The 27,673-nt window shown below is 38.1% G+C and overlaps 1 protein-coding gene across 2 annotated transcripts; it reads right to left on the minus strand.

The window, feature by feature from the left end:
* Positions 1 to 528: 528 nt before the first annotated feature.
* LOC101706808 (transcription factor BTF3) lies at positions 529 to 27,673 on the minus strand. Of its 2 annotated transcripts, none has more exons than XM_021241526.2 (4): positions 26,582 to 26,599; positions 23,899 to 24,055; positions 18,006 to 18,128; positions 529 to 1,324 (listed from the first exon to the last, which is right to left on the minus strand). In XM_021241526.2, the coding sequence occupies exon 4, from the start codon at positions 1,199 to 1,201 to the stop codon at positions 716 to 718; it is 486 nt and encodes a 161-aa protein (XP_021097185.1). In that variant the 5' UTR covers positions 1,202 to 1,324; positions 18,006 to 18,128; positions 23,899 to 24,055; positions 26,582 to 26,599; the 3' UTR covers positions 529 to 715. The 2 variants fall into 2 exon arrangements, 1 of the variants encoding a protein (XP_021097185.1); XR_015443401.1 differs by lacking the exon at positions 529 to 1,324 and adding an exon at positions 27,606 to 27,673 and having other exon boundaries at positions 15,369 to 18,128; positions 26,582 to 26,628.

Consider the following 27,673-nt stretch of genomic DNA (forward strand, 5'->3'; position numbering starts at 1 on the left):
GTTTTTATGAGTGTAGCACTATGTTGCATATCATAGTATGTGCTACATATCACATTCAAAAAGGCATACCAGGAACATGAATGAATGACCAAGGACTTCTAGAGGGATAAGATATTTGATTTTTGGCAGGGGAGTACTGGGGATTGAACTCATGACCTTGCCCTTGTGAGGCAGGCAAGTTGCCACTGAGCTAAACCCCAGCCCAAGATATTTGATTTTAAAAAAAGGAAAATGTAAGTAATGCAGCGCAATCATTGAATTGTGAACTGGAGGTAGATCTTAGAAGGTCTTGACTATCATTTTAGCACTTATTATCTAGGACTATTATACTTAAAGAGACATAACAGAGTCCTCAAAACCATAATGTTATTTGTGGGCAATATGAAATAAACACATATTCCCATATTAACTGAATATCACAATAAAAGAAAAGAATATAAGGGAGAGAACTTTATTTTTATTTTTTATTTTTTATTAATCTTTGTTTCAAACTTTATTCCCAGACTTCTTCATTAATTGCCTGCAAAGAATGAATTGTATGTAAACAAAAACTGAAAAGAGCTGCAGTGTCCAAGAGGCTTGGGCTTAAAAACATTAGAGATCTAGATTTTATCAGATTCATAAACAAAAACAATTTTAAAAAGCAGTAATAATATAAAATAGCAGCTCCCAGTAACTTCTTCCAAGTTGTATCTTCTTCAGAAGCTGACTCAATTCAGTTTGCCTCATTCTTAGAAGCCTCATCAAAATTCTCCACAAGATCTGGAACTTCATCATCATCCTCCTCTCCAGTAGCAAGTGGTGCTTTTCCATCCACAGACATGGGCAGAGCTTCAGCCAGTCTCCTTAAACTAGTCAGACTGTCTGCACTGAGCTGGTTCAAGATGCTGGGTAGCATTTCTGTCAGCTGTTTCATCTCAGCATGGCCTGTAATGGTGAAAGTGTTTGCTGCCAGGGATTCCTGAACTTTTGGGTTGTTGAAGTGGATCACAGTTCCTTGGTTTGTGAACATATTCACCTCTTCAATACCAGAGATATTGTTTACCCCTAACTTCTTTAATGAGAACTGAAGTTTTTTATTATCTGCTGTAGCTGTTCTATGAACCACCTTCTTCTTCCTGCGAGCAGTTGCTTTCCCACCAATGAGCACTTGTGCCTGCAATTTGGTGAGTTTTTCCTGGTTCATGATAGTTTCTTTCATCTTGTCGGAGTGGTTATGGGGCAGCGCAGGGGACTAGGGCTGGTGCTCAGGGAGCCTTGGGCAGACCAGCTCATATTAGGCGCACACACGCTGGGACTCAAGATGGCAGCTAAGGGGAGAGAACTTTAACAAAGAACATGATTTTAAGAAATAATAATTTTTGTTCTCCTGTAAATAAGTGAAAGACCATCATTATTTGATTTTTAGTAGCTGGAGAATCACTGCATTAGACAAGGGAGCAAAATGAATGATGAGAAGACAAATCTGGTTTAAACTTGCATGGGTAATACAATTAAACTATTGCATTCATGGATGGAAATAAACTTTTTTGTCTTTCAACTAATCGTCAAGTCATTTTAATGCCCAAATTACAAGTACAATTTGGAATCAGTGGTAATCTTTTCTTTAAATGTGGGCCTTGTGTGCAAATTTAGACAAGTTTCTTAACTTTCTGTGCCTCAATTTCCTAAAGTGTAAAAAGAGCTAGAAATAAGATCTATTGTATGTACTTCATATGAGAATTACGTGAGATTGTATATGGCACTCATACATGATTGGCAATCAATAAAGTGTTCTATTCTTTTGCTCTTTCTGTGAGGCTCTTAAAACTATTGGCCATGGAAAAAAATTACAGATATAATTTGAGAAGTTTGAGAACTATATTAATATTTTGGCTTTTGTCTAAATCAATGGAAGATAATCTAAAAAGAAATATTCTAGTTATATCTGCACTTGTGACTAAATTCAGAACAGGAGAATTAATAAAAAGCACATACCACTAAGTCTTAGTAAAGCACACACCAGGCTGGACCTATGAATTCATTATTTTAAGTCTTGGTGTTTTACATGTTCTTTTTTCTACGAGTATTATGTTCAAGTCTGCCAGTGAAGAGTTATTTTGCCACTTAAAATATGGAGGTGGAAATTCAGGGATTTGGTTGGTACTGCATTAGATAATGCTAGTCTTGTTTAAGAACAATATAATGAAAACACCACTGATTTAATGACAGTCAAGTCACTTCCCTTGTGAGTCCTGGCCATAAAACTGTAAACTTCTATCAGGCTCATCTCCCTGATCCTGCAGAGCTCCACTGTTCATGATCCAAGTGTAGAGCCAGGGATAAGTTCTAGGTGCTACAGCGGTGCATATGTGTAATTTCTATCTTTCTCCCAGGATAAAAAAACTCTATGATGGAAGGAAGAATGTGCCTCTATCTCTATTTACCTTGAACTCATGCAATGACTGACAACCATAGATACAAAATAAACATTTGTGGAAGGAAAAGGAAGGGAGGTAGGAGGGAAGGATCTAATATGTACTTGGCTATGAAGTCAGCACTTTAAAAAGACTTGTTTAGTGAATGGAGTAAGTCATATTTCCTGTTTTTCTCTTAGTCATATACTTTATAGGACAGAAAGAATATATCTCTGGTCACAAGAAAAGTCTCAAGGCAAATACACATTATTGAAAGCTATTAACATCATATTTGCTAAATTTTTATTGAGGACTTTCTATCTGTGAAGTATTATTTTAAGCACTTTATATGCATGAATTCATTCAACTGTCATAATACTGTAAAAGAATCCCCATTTAAAAGGTGAAGAAACTGAGGCTCAATGTGGCCTTCTATAGTTTGATAAATAGGTAATAGTGGAAGTGAGATTTGGATTGAAGCCTGTCTGACTTCACTACTCTGTGCATACCTCCAGAGGAGTTTGGGAGGAGCTTGAAGTGGGATCAATACTGGCATTAGCATAAACCCGGGGTGATGAGGTCTCCAGGAGACAGGTTAAATGGGGCACCCAGAGACAGCCTTCTAGGGCCCACTCCACTGCTACATGGCAGGTGATCTTCCAAGTGTGTATCTAGTTCTTCAGAACCAAAGAGTTTGTGTTAGAAATGAATGATCAAGAGCAGTAAGGCAAATATGTCCTTACTCAAGACCGAAACAAACACAAATCTGGCAAAACAAAGAACCTGTATCCCATGAATCAGGAAGATGGTAGGCACAAATGTTGTGAAAAAGGAGCATGGGACTTGCTGCTGGGATCTCAGAGAGCTGAATAAAGCTACTTTGGGTCATAAGATGACTGAGATAACATATTAAGAATTCAAGAAGGACCTTCCACACAAGGTATAACTCTATAGCTCTTTCTCCTTCACTCTCAATCCTATCCCTATAGTCATTCTCTCTTTCTCTCTCTCCCTCTCTGTCTCTCTCCTCCTCTTCCTCATTTCTATTTCTCTCTGTCCCTCTCATCCACATATACATAAAGGGACACAAACACCCCCTCCCACACACACATACACATGCATGCATGCACAGTACTACCACCAAAGTGTTTTTACATGCCCTAGGTTGCTGGCTCCTGCTCTTCATGCAAACATTTTTTGGAAAACAAGGTTAAAATGCACTGAACTGATAGTGGTTATGTTTCTGTCTCCTTCATCTTCAGAGCAAGAACATGTATTGCATTTCTTTTTTATCCCCCTCACAGCACCTATTACTAGATACCATATGCACTGCACATACTTGGCACTCAATAAATGCTTACTGAATGGCTGGCTTTTCCATCTTCCCCACCCTTTCCTTCCCACCCCTACAGCATTACTTTAAATATCTGCTGCAGAGCTGTGGGGTGAGGGTTTAAGATTCGTTTTGACAAATGATCCTTATGGGTGTTTAAAGCCAAAAGATTGAATATTTAAAGCAGAAATATGAGCTGTGACTTCATGGGTGTGCTGTGAAGAGCTGCATAAAGCTGTACAAATAGATAGCCTTTCAGACAGGACATAACAGACCCAGCTTTGTGCATTTGCAAATATATAGAGGAGAAGAGCTCCAACTTCACTTTGAACCCTACATTTGCTCTGAAAGTTTAAATGCAAGAGAGAAGGTCATTAAATCTTCTATTTAAAAGGAGATCTTACAAATACTTTTGGCTTTAAAAGCTTATGTCGTTGATTCATAATATAAGAGGTGACATTAAACCTATCCCTTGCCCCTTCACCACCACCACCTCCAGACAGGAAAATGTAGGCAAAAACAAGGCTGGACTCCATGGGAATGGTGGGAACAGATTGATTGCTATAAAAAGGCGTCTTTAGACTTCCAGGCATGAGGTCCTGGTGCTGGGAAGTCTTAAAGGACTATAGCAAGGATCTAGAGTCTGTAGGTGGTTGGAGAAACACAGCACAATAGGAATTGCATGGAGGCTCTCATGTGTGACTTCCTGATGATATGGAGCTTAGAATAGTTCCAAGAGAGAATTAGCATCTCAAGAGAGTCCCAAAAGGAAGGAATTCCAAGAAATGTCAGTATAATGTGAGCAGGACTGTTATACATAGGCTCTATTTGCTCCAAAGAATATCCTAAGTTCCCTGGTTGCTTAGGGTCAATACAGCAGAAGACTACTGACATCTTGAGTCTACTGAAGCTCCTGCTCCGACCATCACATGGTCTCTTAAAGCTATTGCCAATAGTGAAAAGAGCATGCATTGAGCTCCTGGTTCTTATGCCTATTCTATGACCTATAGATAATTTCAGCAAGTAGATTTGGCCCGATATGGATTGTTTCTATTTTAAGTTAAATACAGCTATTTTATATTGAGTTTATCCAGTGGCTGAAAGATTACATGGAATTAAGAGTTTGTGGGATATTTTGACTCAAATAAAGCTATCTAGTACAAGAAATTAAATTAGCCTTAAGAATTCTTAGTTATATTACTAAGGATTACATGGCTAAGATCAGAAGTACAGTATGCCCTCTTTTCCATTTATCCATTTCTTCTGTTTTCTATTGATTTAAAGTAAATCTATAACCCTGGGTTTTATGGAAATTATACTAGTATAAGGTAATTGACAAGATCATGAATATTTGAATAGTCACACAATAATATCCTGTGGAAGTTTCAAATCCAGTTTGCTTTAATGCTGGTTAAGAAAGATGAATCTTGTGAGGCAGGTGGTGAAACCACTGAGCTAAATCCCCAGCACCTCACCTCAGAAAGAATGGCTGCTATCATGAAATCAACCAATAACAAATCCTGGCGGGGCTGTGGGGAAAGAAGAACCCTGCTCCACTGCTGGTGGGAGTGCAGAGTGGTGCAACACTGTACGGAGATACCTCAAAGAACTAGGATTGGAAGCCCCATTTGACCCAGCTATTCCCCTGCTAGGTATCTTCCTCAAAGAATTAAAAGAATCATACCACAGAGATACATGTGCACCTATGTTCATAGCAGCACAATTAGTGATAGCTAAAACTTGGAAGCAGCCCAATTGCCCATCAACTGGAGACTGGATAAAGAAAATGTGGGGTTTTTAAAAAATAAAATGGAGTATTATTCAGCCATAAAAAAGGGAAACTAGAGACATTTATAACTAAATGGATGCACATTGAGGTGACACTCTGAAGTGAAATAAATAGGACACATGTGTGTAAATACCAAATAGTTTCTCTAGTGTGAAAAACTGAAAGTGTAAATAAGGACTAAAAGGTATAATAGATAATGTGAAATAGGAAGAAAATGTGCAAAGGGGAAGGGGAAGTGGGGGGGGGAGTAGGGAAAAAGAAAGAAGGGAATGGAATTAATATGAGAAAAAGAAAAAATGGAAACAAAGTCATTGTAGATAGGGAGGGGTGGAGAGGTTGAAGGGAGGGAAGAGGAATGGGGAAAAAATAAGAACCAAGAGAGATTACATAAAGGTGCAAATTTCCAATGATGAACGTCATTATATTGAACACCTTAAATGCACCAATAAAATTAATTAAAAAAAAGAAAGATTAATCTTAAACTGCACCCCTGTTAGAATGGCTATTTTACATATGTGTGTTTATACCAGAGAACATGATATTTGAAATATCTATACAATGTGGAATGGCCACTTTGGAGTCATTAACATATGTATTACTGACAGAACACACCGAATCAGCCCACTGCAGACAGGCAGGTCTGCCCATGCCCTACCAAGGTCCTGAGTCGCACAGAACACACTGAATCAGCCTACTGCACACAGGAAGGTCTGTGCACGCCCTACCGAGGTCCTGAGTTGCTCAGAAGACACTGAATCACCCCGCTGCAGACAGGCAGCCACCTGGTTCCACACTACAAAGACGCAGAGGACACCAGACCACCAGACCAAGGTACTGAGTCCTGCTGTTCCCGGCCCAGAGGTAGGGGCTTCTGAGCCATCGTCCCACTGCTCCTGGTCCAGAGGAAGGGCCTTCCTGGTCACCATGCCTCCCGCAGCTCCCAGCCCAGAGGAAAGGGCTTTTGGGCCACCTTCTGTCCAGGTGCTCCTGGCCCAGAGGAAGGGGTTTCCAGGCCACCATCCCTCCCATGGCTCCTGGCCCAGAGGGAGGGGCTTCTGAGCCACCATCCCACTGCTCCTGGTCCAGAGGAAGGGGAGTCTGGGCCACCATCCCTCCCTCTGCTCCCAGCCCACAGGAAAGGGCTTTTGGGTCACCATCCCTACCGCTGATCATGGCCCCTGGCCCACCTCACCCAGCTCAGAGGAGGTAATCCATGCAGGCACTAACAGCCCCCCACCCCAGTCAAAATGAGAAAACACGTAAATAAGTCTCAAAACCAGACTTCCAGATCACCTACAGCAACCCCAAAGGGAAATGAGATGAAACACTCTGATACTCAACCACCTGGACCCACTGAACTGGCAACAAAAGGGGATCTGGAAAAAATGAAATCAGAAATAATTTCTCAGATAACAGGAGAAATTGTGCCCCTAGTGCAAGACATGATTAATAAATCTAGAGAGAAGCTCAAGAACATGATGGAATCCCAACATAGGAAACAAATGAAATCCATAAAACACATGCAAATAGATTTTTCAGAACATGAAAAAATCCACTGAAAGTCTACACAGCAGAATGAGCCAATGTGAGGATAGAATTTCAGATATAGAAGATAAGATTGCAATTAATGACCAGGAAAAGAAAAATTGCTTCAAAATTATAAGGGAACATGAGAAATGAATCCAGCAGCTGCTAGATGATGCAAAGAAGAATAACATAAGACTGATTAGGCTCAATGAAGAAACAGGAGAGAGTGCAGATGACATAAAAAGTCTCTTCACAGAAATAATGGCAGAAAACTTCCCAAGCAGGGGAAAAAAGCTTGACATACAGATAAGTGAGGCATATAGGACTCCAAATAGCCTTGATCAAAACAAATCTACACATAGGCATATAATTGTTAAGATGCCAGAAACTCAACAGAAGAACAAAGTTCTACAAGCAGTTAGAGAAAAGAAACAAATCACATACAAAGGAAAGCCCATCAAAATCACAGCAGACTTCTCAACACAAACCATCAAGGCAAGAAGAGCTTGGAGTGACATATTCCAAGCCCTAAAACAAAACAGCCTCCAACCCAGATTGATGTACCCTGCAAAACTATCTTTCAAAAATGATGGGGAAATAAGATACTTTCATGACAAAGAGCACCTTAGGAACTTCGTGAATACCAAACCAGCACTCCAAAGAATTTTACACAATAGCCTAGGAACAGACATTGAGGATCACAACCCCAGGAAGCAAAGCAGAATGAACCCATCTGGCATGACAAGAAATTAAATGGAAAGGGGGAGAACCCAACAAAAAGAAAAAGTCATGGCAATGATAAGTCAATACGTTTCAATTATAACCATCAACGTTAATAGTCTCAATTCACCAATCAAAAGAAATAGACTGACAGAATGGGTCAAGAAGCAAAATCCAACAATATGCTCCATACAAGAAACACACTTAATTCAAAAGGAAACACACAGACTGAAAGTTAAAGGGTGGAAAACAATACTCCATGTGACAGGAACCCGAAAAAAAGCAGGAGTAGCTATCCTCTTTGCAGATCAAGTAGATTTCAAACCAACACTAATTAAGAGAGATGAAGAAGGACACTACATCCTTGTAAAGGGAACAATCCAAGAGGAAGAGATGACAATCATAAATATCTATGCACCAAACACTACTGCACCCAACTATATAAAACAAATACTAATGGACATGAAAAGTCATATATGCACTAATACAATTGTAGTGGGGGACCTCAACACCCCACTGTCACAAATAGATAGATCAACTAGACTAAAAATAAGTAATGAAATACTAGAACTCAATCAAACTCTTGAACAAATGAACTTAACAGATGTTTACAGAGTCTTCCACCCCACAAAATCAGAATACACATTCTTCTCAGCTGCACATGGGTCATTCTCCAAAATAGACCACATACTCACACATAGAACATGTTTAAGTAAGTGCAAAGGAACTGAAGTTATCCCCTGTATAGTATCAGACCATAGTGCAATGAAATTGGAGATCCATAGCAAAAGAAACTGGAAAAATTTCATAAACACGTGATAATTGAACAGCACACTTCTGAATAACCAATGGGTCACAGAGGAAATTAAAGAAGAAATTAGACAGTTCCTTCAATTAAATGACAATGACAATACAACATATCAGAATCTATGGGACACAATGAAAGCTGTCTTACGAGGGAAATTCATAGCAGTGAATACGCATATTAGGAAAACACAACGAGCCCAATCAAACAACCTGATGCTGAACCTCAAGCTTCTAGAAAAAGAAGAGCAGAACAACCCCAAAGCTCATACAAGGGAGGAAATTATAAAGATCAGAGGAGAAATCAATGCAATGGAGACTAAGAGAATGATACAAAAAAATCAATGAAGCCAAGAGTTGGTTCTTCAAAAGAATCAACAAAATTGACAAACCTTTAGCCAACCTTGTCAGAAAAAGGAAAGAAAAACCCCAAATCCATGCAACTAGGAATGAAAAGGGTGAAATTACAACAGAACCAGCAGAAATCTAGAGGATCATCAATACCTACTTCCAGAACCTATATGCCAATAAGATGGACAACACAGAAGAAATGGACAGATTCCTACATACATATGAATTACCAAAGTTGAATGAAAAAGACCTAAAAATTCTGAACAACCCAATATCAACCAATGAAATTGAAAATGTAATTAAACACTTACCAACTAAGAAAAGCCAAGGTCCTGATGGCTTCACTGCTGAATTCTACAAGACATTTAGAGAGGAACTGCTGCCACTACTGTTTAAACTCTTCAATGAAATTGAAAGGGAAGCAATACTCCCAAATTCATTCCTGGAAGCAAGCATCACCTTCATCCCCAAAGTAGAGAAAGACCCAACTGAAAAAGAGAACTATAGGCCAATCTCACTAATGAACATAGATGCAAAAATCCTTAATAAGATACTGGCAAACAGAATGCAGAAGATCATCAAGAAGATCATGCACCCTGATCAAGTGGGATTCATCCCAGGGATGCAGGGATGGTTCAATATATGAAAATCAATCAATGTAATACATTATATCAATAGAGCCAAGGACAAAAACCATATGATTATCCCCATAGATGCAGAAAAAGCATTTGACAAACTCCAACATGCATTTATGATAAAAACCCTACAAAAAATTGGAATAGATGGTCTCTACCTCAAACTGATAGAAGCCATCTATGAAAAACCAAAAGCCAATATCATACTAAATGATCAAAAACTGAAATCCTTCACACTAAAATCAGGAACAAGACAAGGATGTCCACTGTCAGCACTCTTGTTCAATATAGTTCTGGAAACATTGGCCACAGCAATCAGACAAGAGAAAGAAATAAAAGGAATAAAGATAGGTAATGAAGAAGTCAAATTGTCATTATTTGCAGATGACATGATACTCTATATAGAAGACCCCAAGAACTCCACCAAAAGTCTTCTAGACTTAATAACCAAATTCAGTCAAGTAGCTGGTAGCAAGGTCAACACACAAAAGTCAATAGCTTTCCTCTACACCAATGACAGACTCACTGAGAGAGAAATAGGGCAAATAATTCCTTTCACTATTGCATTCAAAAAACTGAAATACCTAGGAATCATCCTAATGAAAGAAATCTAAGACTTCTTCTCTGAAAACTATGGCACTCTGAAAAGAGAGATTGAAGATGATATCAGAAAATGGACAGACATCCCCTGCTCCTGGGTAGGAAGGATTAATATAGTGAAAATGGCCATACTTCCAAAACTGCTCTATAGATTTAATGCAATTCCAATTGAGATCCCAGCAGCATACTTCATAGACCTCGAGAAAACAATCCAAAAATTCATTTGGAACAAGAAGAGACCCAGAATAGCCAAAGCAATTCTAGGTAACAGAGATATGGCAGGGGGTATCACAATCCCCAACCTCCAACTCTACTACAAAGCTACTGTGATAAAAACAGCATGGTACTGGCAAAGAAACAGACTTGAGGACCAATGGAACAGATTAGAAGATGCAGAAACAACGCCAGACACACTCAGCCATCTCATCTTTGACAAAGAAGCCAAACACCCTCACTGGAGGAAAGATAGCCTCTTTAATAAATGGTCCTGGAAAAATTGGGCTTCAACTTGCCAAAGATCAAAACTAGACCTGTATCTCTCACCATGCGCTAAACTAAAATCAAAATGGATTAAAGATCTAAATATTAAAATAGAAACTCTGAACCAGTTGGAACAGAGGTTAGGTAGAACCCTTGAAGACATCGGTGTAGGAAAAGATTTTATGAACAAAACCTCAGTTGCCTGTGAACTAGCACAAACAATCAACAAATGGGATCTCTTCTTATTAAAAGGCTTCTGCACAGCAAGAGAAACCACCAGCAGTGTGAAGAGACAACCCACAATGTGGGAAAAAATCATCACCTGCTCTTCCTCAGACAAAGGTCTACTATCTCGAATCTATAAAGAACTTAAAAGGATCAGATCTCCCAAATTTAAAGACCCAATTGAAAAATGGGCATCTGAAATGAACAGACATTGCTCAGACAACGAAATAGGAATAGCAATTAAATATATGAAAAAATGTTCAACATCACTGGTCATTCGAGAAATGCAAATGAAAACAACTCTGAGATTCCACTTCACTCCAGAAAGAATGGCTGCTATCATGAAATCAACCAACAACAAATGCTGGTGGGGCTGTGGGGAAAGAGGAACCCTGCTCCACTGCTGGTGGGAGTATAGACTGGTGCAACCACTATGGAAATCAGTGTTATGGAGATACCTCAAAGAACTAGGACTGGAAGTCCCATTTGACCCCACTATTGCACTGCTGGGGATCTTACCCAAAGAATTAAAAGAATCATACCACAGTGATATATGTGCGCCCATGTTCATAGCAGCACAGTTTGTAATAGCTAAAACTTGGAAACAGCCTAAATGCCCATCAACTGTGGTTTTTTTATAAAATGGAGTACTACTCAGCCATAAAAAATGAGAAATTAGAGACATTTATAGCTAAGTGGATGCACATTGAGGCAATACTCTTAAGTGAAATAAATAGGACACACATGTAAATACTGAATAGTTTCTCTGGTGTGAGAAACTGAAAGTGTAAATAAGGACTAAATGTATAATAGGTAATGTGAAATAGGAAGAAAGGGGGCAAAGGGGAAGGAAGTAGGAGGGCTAGGGGAAAGGATAGAAGGGAATGGGATTAATATGAGAAAATGGAAAAATAGGAACAAAATCTTTGTAAATAGGGAGGACTGGAGGGGTTGAAGGGAGGGCTGGGCAAGGGTGAAAAATAAGAACCAAGAGAGGCTATGTAAAGGTGCAAATTTCCAATGATGAATGTCATTATATTGTATACCTAAAATGTACCAATGATTAGAATGAATAATGGATAATGCAAAATAGGAAGAAAAGGTCCAAAGGGGTAGGGGTAGTGGGAGGGGCAGGGGAAAGGAAAGAAGGGAAAGGAAAAATGCTGAGAAATGGAAAAAATGGAAATAAAGTCTTTGTAAATAGGGAAGGGTGGAGGGCATGAAGGGCGGGCTAGGAATGGGGAAAAAATAAGAACCAAGATGCATTATGTAAAGGTACAATTCCCAGTGAGAAATGTAATTGTATTGTATACCTAAAATGTACCAATAAAAGAATTTAATACAAAAAAAAAAAAGAATTGCAGCATCAGAAAAAAAAATCATATGTATTACCTCAATACCTATTTTTAATAGGGTGATCACTTTTGTAATAATTTTTAAGTATACAATATTTGTTAACTCTACTCACCATGTTTCATATTAGGTGTTTTAAACTTATTCCTCCTGTCTAACTGAAATTCTATATCTTTTGGCACCCCAGTCTCTCCACCCTTGGTCCCTAATGATCACCATTATACATACTGTCTACTTCTGTGAGATCACTTTTAAATTCCACTTATCAGTGAGATGATATGGTATTTGTCTTTCTGTGCCTGGCTTACTTTATGTAGCCTAATGTCATCCAGGTCCATGAGCATTGTCACAAATGACAGGATTTCCTTCTCTTTTTGAGGCTGAATAGTTTTCCGTTGTGCATATATACCACATTTTCTTTATCCATTCATTGATTGATGGACACTTAAGTTGTTCCCATTCCTTGACTACTGTCAATAGTGCTTCAGTGAACGTGGCAGTGCAAATGTTCCTGTTGATTTCATTTTCTTTGGATCTATACTCAGAAGTAGGCTTGCTAGATTGTATGATAAGTCTATTTTTAGTGTTTAAAAAAACTTCCATACTGTTTTCTGTAATAGACAGTGTAATTTATATTCCCACAAACACTGTGCAAAAGTTTCCTTTCTTTGCCTTCTTACCAACACTTGTTATCTTCAATTTTTTAAATAATAGCCATTCTAACAGGGTTGTGGTGATAAGATTCATCTTTCTTAACTAGCATTGTAGCAAACTGGATTTCAAACTCCCACATATCCTTTATATCTCCATTATATGGGAAAATCAGATACTGTATTATGGTCCAGATTCATGATCCAAAGAGTCCAAAAGGAAGAAATCATTTGTGATAGAATGATACTTCAAGACATTTGCCATTTTCTCTTCCTATATACAAACAGAAGATTGACCTCCTTGCTTTAAGAGAGATCAGAGATAGACTTCCTGGTTTTTATTTCTAAAAGCCTATGCACATATAAGAGAAGAAGAGAGAGAGAGAGAGAGATTTTGAGGTTTTAGCCAGATTAGGAGGATTTTTGTAGACTTAGAGAGCAGGGATGGGTTTCAGATCTCTCCTGGCACCATCTGAAGACATGGCTGGAGATGAACATGAATGGTTGTGAGCTTCCCCACAGTGCTGAGTCCAAAGCCTGGTGCTCAACTAAGTCTGCACTGCTCTTGGAATGGCACAGGAAGCTACAGTGGTAGGACAAAGTGAAGTGGGACAATCAACAACTCAAATGTATCATCTCAAACTAACTATGTAAGACCATAGCACAGACCCCGTCAGCCATTCAACTATTTTCTAGAAAGGAAGCTGGAGGTTGCAATTATATGATGTATATAAATAAAAATAGTACACTGAGATACTGAAGACTGAAAACAAAATTTAAAACACATGAGACCTAAAGAACAGGATTGAAATTCACCTACAATTCAACCCTGCAGTGTAACCCTAGTTGACAATAAGGTTTTCTAAAACTTCAAGTGTTAGAAAATCGAAAGAAGATTCAGAACATATTTTTTGTGACTGTCTCTTGCCCTTACTTCTTATTCTGCATAGACATTCAGACTGTGCCTGCATTTATAATATGTGTGAGAATGTCCAAATAATTCAGACCCTTCCTCAGAAGACATTGACACATCACTCAGGTGGCTATCCTAGGGTAAGTACATGTAGTGTATGGAAATATCCAGAACATATTCTGGCATTTCACTTCTCCAATAGAAATGCTCAAATCATGATCTCTACATACAGTACTCATCCAAACATTCTCATGCGTACAAATTTCCAGGGATGTTGACATTGTATAATGCAGGCATTATTTACAAAACTAGCATGACTCCTTTGTTTAAAGCAACTTCCTATGGCTGTGATCTGAGCTTATAAAGGAAGTTTGTTATATTTTCTTTCTGGAGACACTATGTCAATCCTTAAATATGGCCACAGATCAGAGGTTGGAAAGAATTCAGCCCGGCAAAGAAGAAAGTTATACTCAGTAGGGTTGGGAATAAATGGTAATGTTTTAGAAATTTGACAAAAAAATCTCTGTTCTTTGTCTTCCTCACCTATTTTGTTTCTGCAAGCTCTTCTTACCTGCCTGAAAGTAGCTTTATTCTATCTTTAAAATATTATAACCCCAGAAATGGTAAGGCGCATTCAGGTGAAAAATAATAATCAAAGCCATTCATGGTCCATGTGCCCAGACTAAGCTGTATTTATGGAAGCTTTTTTTTCCCCTTAGAGGCCAATGTGTAAATTAAGTTTCACCAAGGCAAGTCAAATTATTCCCTGGCCATTTGTAGTATGCAGTGTTTTATGTGACTTTTTACCCTCTTTTTCAATAAAACAATACGTACTTGTATAGCAGCCAGACGAAGTGGTGATTCACACGCATCCTGGAGATGCCAAGTACTGTTCCTCCTCTAGGAAACACACTCACCATGTGTAATGAGAGCCCTTTGGATTTCCTGATGTGATTCAACATCAAGTTGAACTCAGTACTGAACTAAATATTCATCAATGTCAGCAATCACAAAATTGGATGTATGAGAGTACCATTTGTCTGTGTGTAATTCCTATTCATTTGTTACAAGTTGAGCGTTGTATCTTTGTTAGATCAAAATGGGACAATGTTGCTCAAGCAATCCAATTAAAGAATTTGGACAGTTTGAGTATACAATGATCAAAGATTTGTGGGGGTGGCTAGCTATGGTTTTGTGATAGAGACCTCTTATTGATTCCTTCTCTTAAATTACAGAGGCTGGGATGGGTACCTCAAAACCAGCCTTCAGGGAGACTGCAGTGCTGGAAATATCAGACCATTTGTGAATCGTATGTTAACCCAGATGAGAAGTCATTTTTTTACCAACAGGCAAAACATGTTTAAGGGCTAGGACTGGAGATACTGAAAACCTTTGTTTCTCAAAAATGCATGTGGGCTAGCCTTGCTAGGCATGCAGAATCTTGGGCTCTCACCCTAGAGCCTGTGAATCAGAATCTGCATTTTAACAAGATCTCTGATTCCTGTATACATTGAAGAATGTACAGATAGGAGCTTTGATCCTCTCAAATTGAAAGCCTTTCTCAAAACTCAAATTCCAACTTGATACTTAGTTTATTATTTGATTTTTCCCTTAGAAAAATAAGAAATGTGAATGCTCTATGTGACAATGAACATAGTGCCTTGCACTTACAACATTCCTCTTCTGTAATAATTTTAATGATAAACATGTAAGAATATGCACAAATGCTTTAGGACAGTGATTCTCAAAGTATTGTCCCTTGATCAGCAGCGAGGCTCCTGGGACTTGTTAAAAATGCAAACTCAGAGCTCCAGCCAGACTTATGGAATCAGAAACCCTGGGGGAGCAGCCCACCAGTCTGTGTCCTCACAAGCCCTATAGATGATTCTGATGAAGGCTCAAGTTAGAGAGCTGTTGCTCAGTAACTATTCAAAATCATTAAAGTCATTAGCTGCAATTTGAGCTCTGAGGTATAGAAAAACATCACAATCAAATAGGAAATTGCCTGATAACTTTCAAAATTATTAAAGAAGAGGTGTCAAAGCCTGTAAATTGGTATTTTTTATGACTCTTGGCAATTTGTCAAAGTAATTGGTAGGCTGTTTAATTTTAAAATACTATCTTCCCTGTAAAGGCTCCCTAAATGACCTTTCCCTTAATAGTTGTGGCAAGGGGTATAGCCAACTTGAAAATGTATCTCACTCTCCCTAGGTGAGAATATAAACTGCACCTACTTCCTCACCATGTCCACTAAGAAGGAGATGATTCTTCTTCTCAAGAGTCCGTTGGGCAAATGACATATACCTTGTCCCCTCTGAGGAAATGACTCCTCTGTGAGAATGACATAAGCCTGTGGCTCAGAATGATCATGTTTCCCTCTATGTGGAGAGATCTTTACTGAAAGTGAAGCTGATTTCTGGGGCAAAAGAAAGAGAGAGTGTCCTGAAAATATTCACTGAACCCCCAGAACCAGCTCTGTGTGAAGTTAAATTAATCTCATGACTTCCCAGTTATGTAACCCAGCAAATTCCCTTTTGGCTTGAGTTTGTTTGAGTTGGGTTTTTGTCTCTAAAGACCCAAGGACCTGGCTAATAACAATCTCCAAATAATTTACACCTTTGTGTGAACCCCACGTGTTCAATAAACACCTTAGAGGGAGGCATAAATAAAAGAACGTGCTTGACTGGTAGTCAAGAGGTTTCATAAGGATTCGGCACTGTCTGTTAAACAAACCATAGGCAAATTATGTAAGTCTATGAGCTTCCCTTATTTAAATGTAACAGAAGAGATTGGTCTAGATATATTGAAGGAAAAATATTTTAGAACTGGTAAAAGCCTCAGATACCAGTTTTTTTTAATTATAGAAAAGAGGAAAAACACAGTGATACTTGGTCAATGGCTTAGAGCCTGTTGGTGGCTGAGTGGGCACAGCCTAGACCTACCAACTGCACATGCCCTCTTCACAAGACCACTTGACTACACTTTTTGAAGGTGCATTCAGATTATCATTGTTATCTTCATATGTTGTGTATATTAAGATATACAATATAAGTTTGGGTTGCAGATAGCTGATTTTAATTCAGAGATTTATTGTTCACATATGAAGAAAAAGGCTGATTCTACTGTTGGTGGGTCCAGAGAGCAATAGCATCATTAAAACTCAGGTTCTTCCCATAGTTCTTCCTCTCTGCCATCCTCAGGATGTGGACATTGGTACCCAGAGTTTCATTTTCTTATGGCCACAAAATACTAACTGCAACCCACATAAGCCCAAAAGACTGAAAGGAGAAGTATCTCTTTCTTGTCATTTACTTGTACTCTTGTATACTGCATGGGAAGAAGAAGAGGAAGAAGAAGAAAAGAGGAAGAAGAAGAAGAAAAGAAGAAGGAGAAGGAGGAGGAGAAGAAGAAGAAGAAGAAGAAGAAGAAGAAGAAGAAGAAGAAGAAGAAGAAGAAGAAGAAGAAGAAGAAGAAGAAGGGGAAGAAGAGGAGGAGGAAGGGGAAGGGGAAGGGGAAAGAGGAGAGGAAGGGGAAGGAGAAGAAGGGGAAGGGGAAGGGGAGGAGGAAGAGGAAGAGGAGAAGGAAGAGGGATATTAAGGAAAACAAACAAACAAGGAATAGTAACTAAGGTTCATACTTTAATAATAATAATGTATAGATTTTGGTTAATTAATTGAGACAAATATGCTATTAATAACAAAAATGTTATCTATAGGGGAATCTGGCTATGGGGTGTATGGGAATAACTTGGCAATTTTTTTGTAGGTCTAAACTTATTTTAATTCAAAAGCATATTTAAAGAACTCAGGCTTGAGCCCCAGTTTGTTTCCATTTTCCCAATAAAATATAACTTTGTTCAGAAATTGTTGCTGTTCAAAGTATTGCTAAATGCCTGTGCCCATGCAGACAACTTGGCTGAACTGAGTTTGGATGGACATATTTTCTGTTTCAATAGGCACATATGCTCATTGAATCCTTCCAACAATCAATGAAATTAAGCTATTTTCAAAATGATCTTGTATGTCATAGTTTATGGAATATACCTTTTAATGTTGTAAGTGATAACTGCATGCTGGACTTTCCTAGCTCAAAATCACATGCATGTGAAGTACCAATATCCTCCTTGTTTCCCTCCAGGATCTTGCAGATTAAAGATGACTCATGGGCAGCCAAGTAATTGGTAGAGCCAGCCAGAATATAATAGGAACTCTAAGGACAATCTTGCATACCTCTCCACCAACCACATCCCTTCCTTCAGTCATGTGTGAGTGTGTGGATCTCCACAGAATGCCAAAAACACACAGAGAAACTCTTCCATCTTTGTGCCCAGAATGAGCTGCAAGAATCTTCCCCTGCAACAAAAAGGAACACACAACATTAAAAATTCTGGTGCCAATTCAGACAGTAAGAATATGTTTTAAAAATCTCAGTGTTTAAATTTCTAATTAATATACAGATATCATGATATCCTCTAGCACTTTTAGTAGGAAATGCCTTAAAAAGAATGTAGATATGGCTGTTCTGGGTTATTCAGAGAATTATCAACTAGTTTCTTTTCCCTTTTTTTTTTCCTTAGGATTTTGAGGACATTTAGATAAGGTCTTGCAACACTTTGAAGATGAAAGTTTGAATATTTTTTGTTTGAATGGAGACCATTATGAAAAGGAAGTTATTTGAGTTATTTTTGTGAGGCTAATTAACTGTAAGCCCTGAGCTCTTCCTGAATCAAGGGTCACCAGTCTCAAGACATTTAGTCCTTTGTATGGGGTATGTAGAAAAGCAGCAATATCTGAGACAACAAGAGATGACTAAGACTTTCTTTAAAGTCCTGGGGTATAGCATGTGCTTAATGTGAATGAGGCCATGCATGGGTTCAATACTCAGCATACAGACAGACAGACAGATAAACATAATTTCAGTAAGGGGAATCAATGGATTTTTGATAGTGTTTTTCTCCTCATAGGACACCAGCATGGAGGCATTAGAATGTCCTTAAGTCAAAGATTTCAACTGCAATTATAACTAGTTGGACATCAACACTAGATCTGATTTCTAGTAAAAGCAAACACAAATATAGCCAATCATAGAGTGAAATCCTTACATAATTAACAACCAATTCAAGAGTTACTAATTTATATTAGGGAAAAATACTTGACTGAAAACCATTTTAAATGGTTAACTACTTACCTAATCACTGTACTAAATGTTAGGCATCCATCTATTAAGATTTAATCACACATGAAAGTCCTAATCCTTGAAATAATGATGAAAATAAAAGAGAAGATATATCTAAGTTTGTAGAAATCATAAATTCTGTACAACCTCAAAAGAGCATCAGTTCTATAAAAGACATAGAACAACTATACAGGCTGAAGCCCCCAAAATAAATCAATTTAAACACCTTGAAGAGAGCAGATGATAAGGGAAGGTTGAATTTGACACAGGCACATTTAACCCATTTAAGTGGCACTTGGGGTTATGGATGGAATCCAGAGAATAGCAGAAGAATGGAGTGCCTTGCTCCAAACTAAGTCATAACTGAAATGGTCTTAAGAAGGCCTTTTGTCAGCAGCATAGCTGTTGAATTGAATGATTATGTTCTGGTGGATTATGACATTCTCAAAAGGCAATCTGGCATTCCAGTTGGTGTATGGGTTAATCAGGGGTGTGCCATGTCATGGATAGAATCTTTCTAAAGTAGACCTTAAATATTTATTATTTGTTCTTTGGACCTGGAGTGGCACTGACAGTTAGTGAACATGGTTCATCAAAAAAACCAGGAGTTAAATACAATAGAGAAATTCTGGACAATTTGAGAGAACTTTTCTGTTTTTCTCTTTCTTTTTTTTGGTACCAGGGATCAAACTCGGGTCTTTGGCTTGTGAGGCAGGTGGTGGAACCACTGAGCTAAATCCCCGGCCCTAACTTTTCTGTTTTTCTGGTTAATTAGCTACAAAATGGACATCAGTCTTTCATCCAATTTTCAAAAAAATTATTAAAAGAAGTACCCAACATAAATTAAAATAAATAGCTAAAATATAAATGGTAACCTTAGATTTGCAAAATTTTTCCCCACCGTATGGTATTTATTGAAGTAATTATACCCCCCCCCCACACACACTAACGAAACTGGAAGCTGTAGAATTACTAGGATCAGAAAAATTACCGATGAAAAAAATTTTATTTGCCCAGAGAAGAAACCATTGATCCCAGTGAAAATTTAGAAAAAAACTGGAAATGACTAAAATTATAGAGATTAATTAAGATTTATGAAAATTGCTTGAAAATTTTTTTTACAAAAGTGAATTAATGTTGTTACTATTTCCATTTACAAGCTTATTTTCATAATCTCAGCCTCAAAACATTTTCAGGGTCAAAGAAGTATCAGAGTATCAAATATATTCTGAGCCTCTCTCAATCTTTTATGTGGAAATCAATTTATGCAAATTCACTCCTCAGCTTTTGCATATATGCTTCTTTCTGCATGGAAGTCCCTTCTCTGTTTCCTGTTCTAGGGGAACTCAAACTTGTCCTGCAAAATTCACTTACAAACATCACCTGTGGATTGGTCCCTCCTAATCTTCAGGCAGAGGTAGATACTATCACCTTCTGTGTTGCCTGAAGAACCTTTTCTGAAAATCCTATCATACTGCTACAACCTCTTGGTTACAAGGCTGTCTTGTGTACTAGATCCTGGATTTCCTTAGAGTATAGTTCATGTTTGGGCTGATTGTTATTAAATCTCTGGCGCATACATTGTTACTGAGTAGCTGAGTGAATATATAAGACAAGTCTCCATGCTACCTATTCATTCATTTCTCCTGTTCTTTATTTGTAAACAAAATCACCAACTATGCACTGCAACCTCAATGATGTATTGAAGTAAAATTTATTTGCTATAAATTCAGATCAGTCCTAAACATATATTTTATGATGTCCCTTAGCAACAACTCCCTCATTTCCATCACCCTCCATTCCTTCCTCCATTAAAAGCAGTGCATTTAAAGGGATCACTTGAAACTGAGATGTCCTTCTCCATGGGAACTGAGATCTCATCTACATGGATGTTGGCCTTCTCCAAAGGCATTGAGATCTCTTCTTCATGGTTATTTCTGGCCTTCGCCATGGGTGTTGAGCCCTTCACGGGTGTTGGTGGGGGCGACTGAGAGTGTGGGAGCAGTTTCTGGGAGGTCTAGAGGTTAGGTCAGCCAAGGGCCTTTTCTTTCCATTCATCCTCAGTTTGACTCTGGATTCAGCTGAATATAGTTAAGGGATTAATTGCCATGATTTTGTTCCCTAAATTAAGTCATTGTGGTAAAAACTAAGCATAGCAATATGGGCCAACCACAATGAAATAAATTACTTTGTAAGTTTCAAAAGATTGTCACCAAATTACTGCTCTGTGCAAGTGCTGTTGGGGAGAAAAAGTTTGTTTGAGAAACATTTTCTTTGTGACTGTAATAAGGTATGTGTACCCCAGCTGAGATATGAGTCACATCCCCTGTGATAGGAAACTGTGGCTAGTTTGTGTGGGTTTGGGGTTTTGTATTAAATTTTCAGTACTCCCTGTTTCCTATGACTGATGAGTGGATCATCACCTGACTCATAGGCTCTTTTGTGATGGGTCAACAAAGTGTAACTTTTGAGATACAGTAATGTGGCACTCAGCTGCTGCAGTTTTTAATATGGTGAGAAAAACACCAGAAACATGTAATCAGTGCCTTGAAATGGACTTTTTCAATGTCACCTCTTCCTGTCCTTTTGGAAAATTATAATTAAATTGGTCTAGACTAGTTTGTCACTCTTATTTTAAAAGACCTCCAATCCCCTCTTTTTGGTCTAAGTAGATACAACAAACATTTGTTTTTTCCAGGTTAAAGACAAGCCACTAACCTGGACTTCAGTATTCCAGAGAGTGATTTATTCAACAAATACTTATTAGATACGTACCTTGTGCTCCACTGCCTAAGACAGTGGAACTTATTTAGGAAGTTCAGCAAGCTGAAGCTCACAGTGTGGGAATTTTTAGGGAAAGTGTAAGGATAGAGACAAGAAAGGAAAGCCAAGTTCTGAGCTGTAAAGAGCCTCTGTGCCGAGCTAAGGAGTCTGGCTCTTGTCCTGAACCTCAGGAGTCCCAGAAACTGTCAGCAGAGGAGTGCCTTGAGAAGACAAGAGGAGGACACAGGAAGATGTAGGCAGGCAGACCATTGTCATCACCCAAGGGGAAAATAGGGTACAGCCTGAGTGAAGGCAAGGTCAGCGTGAATGAGCATTCAAGTGAGAGGATCTGGTGATTAATTCTCCTGACTCTGGTTTAAACTCTTAATGAGCAGATTCTTAATGTTGAAGCCAGATCCCTAGTTCCTCCTATTTTTAGCAAGAATTTTAGCACATAATTGCCTTCCCTATTTCTTCCTTTCTCCTTTTTTAGATCCCTCTTTCTCTTACTCCTTCTGACTCATAGTGTTTTAAATTCAGTGTCTTATAACCAATTACCACAGAATGCCTTAAAACGTGTATCAGATTGTGTTCTATTTTTAAAATTTGAGATTTCTTTGATGACTTCTGATTTAGAGTGAAAGCCGAAGTTCTTATGGTAGCCTGTGGGACTCTGCATGATCTGGTCCTCAATTCCTCTCTAACTTTACCTCCTACTCATACTCTCTAACTTTACCTACTCATAGCTCTAGCCATCTTCTCTCCTGACTATTCCCCAAACACTTCTAGGTGTTTCTGGCCCCACCATGCCCTCTCCCTGGACTGCTTCTTCCTCAGACACTCACCTGGGTTCATTAGTTACCACTGTGAAATCTTTTCTTAATGTCACTTGACAAGCTATTTAAAAATTAATTTCTAAAGTCAGCACTCCCCATTCTCCATACCTACTTTCTCCATCAATCTTAGGACTTTCTTATATTATTCCTTGTGTTCATTCCCTCCCACCTAGAATACAAGCTCCATTGGGGGGGCGGGGGGGCTCTGTTTTGGGCACTGCCATGTCCCAGTGGCTGGAATAGTATACTTTCAGAAATGTTTACTGAGTAAGTGATGCATTGTTTACATAGGGATTTAAGGAGAGGACAATGTCCCCTTTTCAGGTCTGATTAACTGAAATGACAACATTCTACTCCCTGATGTAGGAAACACAGAATGAAGTTTCTTTGGGAGCAAACTTTGGACATAATAAGTTTTAGGTGCTGTGAGATAGCCATGTGGCAAGCCCAGTGGGAAGTCAGCTAGACCTAGATTTAGTGGACAAATGGGGCATGACGTAGTTCCAAACACCTACAGTAAAGTCATGCCTTAATCCACTTTAAATGAATTGAACATTACTGAATTGAGTTAATATGAATGAGAAAGCTAAGAGTTTTTGCCTCCCAATCTGGCATGCCAACCGAGCATGGGAAGAGAGCTATTAACACTTTCCTGAGTCTGCTAGGTTTTGAACTGCTTGACTCAAAGACAAGCACTAAACACCTGGTAGTAGTTCTAATGGTTTGTCAACAAAGCCAGACCTGTTATCCTTCCAGGGTGATAACTGTTTTTAGTAGTCTAAAGACTTGGTTAAAGACACCTGCATCCTGTACAGAGCAATTAGTATTTTCAAAGTGTGGTTTTGCTGTTGATCTAAGTGTGGTAACCTTTGTGATTTCTTTAGTTAAAGAGGGGGAAAAGCAACATCAAAAACTCTTTATTTCATTAGGTCCTAATCTTTTCTCTTCCTTTCTATACCGTTTTAATTCTTCCAAGCCTTGGGAAAGTGTTCAGTAGATAAGGAGCTATAAGAATACAAAAAGAATTGTCTTGTATGATGTCATCAGTATTTAACACAGTGCCTAGCCTAAAATAATTGCTCAGTAAATTTTATTCAGCTTTATATTAATATCTACTTTGACTTTTGAACCAGCACCATACCCCTGTTTTATCTGCAAACCTCGACATTTTTTAGTAATATCCAGAGCCACTAAGTCTGTCCTTCTGGGTAAAATAAATAATAAGTAGTTATAAGAAAGGAAGCACTTAATATCACCTCAGCCAGCATAAAAAGTTGACCTGTACAAAATTAGATAAAAGATAAGAGAAATTTAAACTCATTCTGATTCCATAAGACCAAACACATACCAATGAATAGGAGCACAAGTCTTTCTGTATATTCATGGAGAATTTCCATATTAGCTTATAAATCCTGCCCACATGGGGATCATTCCATCATAAGCTCTTAAAAGGCTTTTATTTTCTTGTTGAATATGGTGCATGGAGTAGATGCTGTCATTCATGTCTTAAGGAGTAAAAGAACAAAATAAAATTATGGGCATGTATTTCAGCAATTTCAGAGTTTTTGTCATTATTTATGATAATGACAATACTGATAGTGCACTGATCTTCAATATTTCAAGACAGCAATGTCAGTAAGTTAAGGATACCATAAATCAGACAAGTTTCCCCTTATCCTTTAGAAACAGGAAAATACTGAGTCTTCACTGATCAACATTGAGGCAAAAGTAAATACATGTTTAACAGGTCCATTGTTTTTATGGATTTCTGCATTTTTTTTCATTCCTTTTTTTCTAGAACAGAAAGTGGGGAACATAGCTAAGTTTAGAAAGACAATTGTCATTCAGAGTTTATTTTAATGTAATTCAAGAAGATATTAATAAAGAAAACCTAAAAAGCACTCTATACCTCTAAAAAAATAAAACTTTATAACAGTAGAGTACTACTCTGCAAAAAAGAAAGATAAACTTGAAGCATGCATAGAAAAATAGATGTAACTTGAGAACATAGTGTTAAGGAAATAAGTCAGACACCCAAGCTTAAATATAGCGTGGTTTCACTTACACAAGAAACTCAATATATATACATATACATGTATATATAAATGGAGAGAAAGAGACACAGAGAGAGAATAGAAGATATATAAATAGGAAACGGAAGTTTAAATAATTCTTCAAATTATTATCTATTCTGTTGTTTCAGAAATATTTTAAGCTATATGCTAATTTGTTTCATTTATGCTACTTGTTTCTCTTTGTTCATTGAAAAGAAAATTTTGTCCTTTTGTTTGTTTCTTCTTTGTAAGAACAAGTCTTTTTTGTCTATGTCTTGTACTTTGAGTAATATTTTTGGCCATTCTTTTAAGATCATGATATACAGCATATTAACCACTGTTATTCTCTAATTATTTTCTTAAGAACTTTTTTTAAAGATGTGATAACAAGGTGATGAGATTAGGACAGCATCAACCCACAAAGCACAGAACCACTGAGATTTCAGTGAAACTGGAGGTTAAAAATTATCTAAATCCCAGTCTTGGAACAAATTTCTTGCTATTCTCACCTTTGTCAGAGGCTCAATATTTAGGGTCATTATGGTTTTTTTAATGCTCAGAATAGATTTTATATGTAGCAACTATTAACAGAAACCATATAAACACCTGCATGCCATCTTTTCAACTGAAGGTATATGTCTTATTAAATTGTTAAATTGAGGGTGGGGGATCTAGCTCAGTGGATCTGCTGCCTGCCTCACAAGCGCAAGGACCCGAGTTTGATATCCAGTACCAAAAAAAAAAAAAACTGTTAAATTCAGCAATAATCAATGTTCATAATTGCCATGAAGCCATAAAACAATAAAAATTAAGAAATTGAAAAAATACTTCTAAATAATTTAATAAAAATCAAGTACTCCAAAAACAATATATGTAAGAGATCAAACATCTTAAAATAGTCTAGCTATGATTTTTATTTAGATAAGCAAGATTATAAGATTTGAAAATAGCCAAATAACTCCTGTGTGGTTGGGTGGCTACTGTTCTATGTGTGGCATTTTAATTACTTTCCATTCATTAGCCCACTCATCCTCTTCAGAATTCCACAGATGCCCCAAGCACTTGAACTTTAAGACCCTGACTTGGAGGTGGGAACTCCTGAAAGCATCCCATCTGCTTCCCATAAGAAACTTGATATTTAGGGTTTATTGGTGGTAGGAGGAGGTTGTCTAAAGTGAGGTTTTAGGAATGGCCAGAAAAATCCTTGTAGATGAAACCCATATTTCTTTGTCTGTTGTTCTACACTTATATTTAAACTCTCAACGGTAAGTGTACAACAGTTTCTTTGCCCACAGCCAAATTACAGGTGTCTAGATAATTCAGTGTGTATACTGACTTACAAATCTTTTGAAGTAGGGTGGGTGGGGTGTTGGCAGGGAAAAGGAGAACATTTGATAAAAAAATTTGAAGCAGTGTTAGTTTTGTATTCATTTGTACTTACTAAGTAGTATTTCCAGGGAAAAGTATCTTTATTTAACTAGGAATGGATCTGGATCCCCATAATAACAGTTGTTGACCCTGCTGACTGCCTGGCTATCTTCTTTTCTTTCATTCTTTTCCCAGAGTTTGATATGGTTCCACCTCATCTCAGCAGAGAGCTGGCCCAGAAGTTGTGATATATATGAAGATGCACCAGCCTCTATGTGACCAAAAGGAAAAGGCAAAAGAATCACAGACCCTGGCCTACACTACACCAACCAAGCTCAGCAGTCACCACTCTTCAAACTTGTGCTTATATTAGAAAAATAATCATCTATTTGTTTAAACCATTCTTTGTTGAGTTTTCTGTTATTGGCAGCAGAATGCATTCCTAGCTGAACACACCTAGCCTTGGCTTAATATGACACTCTCAAACTCACATTCGATTCAGTTTAACCTCTTCAGGTTTTGGAAAGCCAACGTCTCACCATATAGATTTGCCTCAAATTCAAGCAACACAAGGTGTGTGATAAAATGAAGAAAGAGGAAATGGCCTACCTCTCTTGCTCTCAGCTGTGCTTTTCTTATTGCTTGTGTGCTCCACTCTGTGTGCAACACAAACCCATTAATCCAGTAACCCTCCTTAGAAATCTGGATTTCAAAAAAACCCATTCTCTTAATCCCACTTCCTACCATTGCCGTTCACTTTTTCTGATAGCTCCCACTGCAACAATTTTCTACTTCAGTGATCCCACCTCCTTTTTACTGTTCATTTATCCCACAACTCTTCTCTACTGTTCATGACCTCTCATGTCTTCCCTTGGCTTTTCACTCAACTTAGATTCCATTGTGCATCAGTGCAAACACCGTCAACTCATTTCCTCCCCTTCATCATACTCTCCTACTTAAAGTAAAGCAAAACAAAACAAAGGAAAAAAATCAACCTCAGTTAAGCCCAACTCCCTTCTATCTCCTTGCCTGGACCCATATTACCATGCTGCTAGATAAATCCTACCAACGGGGCCTATTTTGAAACCACATCCCAAAGATCTGTTATCACTGCCCAGCAGCAGGCCTAACTTACTCCCTCAGTAACTTGCTTTCTCACTTTTAACATTTAATGCTTTCTCCTGTTGCCTCGAACTTCTCCCTTGTTTTTACCACCCTGCATTAGGAATCAGTCAAGTTTCATGCCTTGCAGAGAAAAAGGAACACCCTAGCATTTTACCCTACATACTCATACATTTTCTTGTCCCCTATTGCATACTTCCTACTTCTATAGTAGAAGAATCTCTACGCCCTGACAGGAAGAGAAGTCTCTTCATTTGTGCTCACACACCATTTCCTCTCGCCTTCTCAGGGACATTTCTGTGCCAGCAATTTTAATTTCTGTGCATTGCCAATTTCTTTTTCTCTGCTGAAGTCTTATTTCCATAGGGAGCTACTAACATCTTCCTATGACAATCCTCCATTCAACTATTCAACCATTGCCTTATTCCTCTACAAAAGTTCTCTAAAGACTTCTCTAAACATCCCATCAGCACTTTAATCACCTCTCATTCACTCACTCTTCAGTACACACCATTCTGGCTTCTGTCCTCACTGCTCCACTGTGCTCCTCTGCTTAAGATCACCAATGGCTTCCACACT

Source organism: Heterocephalus glaber, unplaced genomic scaffold (genome assembly GCF_053883595.1).
Source record: "Heterocephalus glaber isolate CG9 unplaced genomic scaffold, H.glaber_assembly_v1.0 deba00001569, whole genome shotgun sequence".
Lineage (NCBI taxonomy): Eukaryota > Metazoa > Chordata > Mammalia > Rodentia > Bathyergidae > Heterocephalus > Heterocephalus glaber.

Coding starts and splice junctions, on each gene's coding strand:
- LOC101706808 (XM_021241526.2), bottom strand. CDS start 1,201: ATGAAAGAAACTATCATGAACCAGGAAAAACTCACCAAATTGCAGGCA.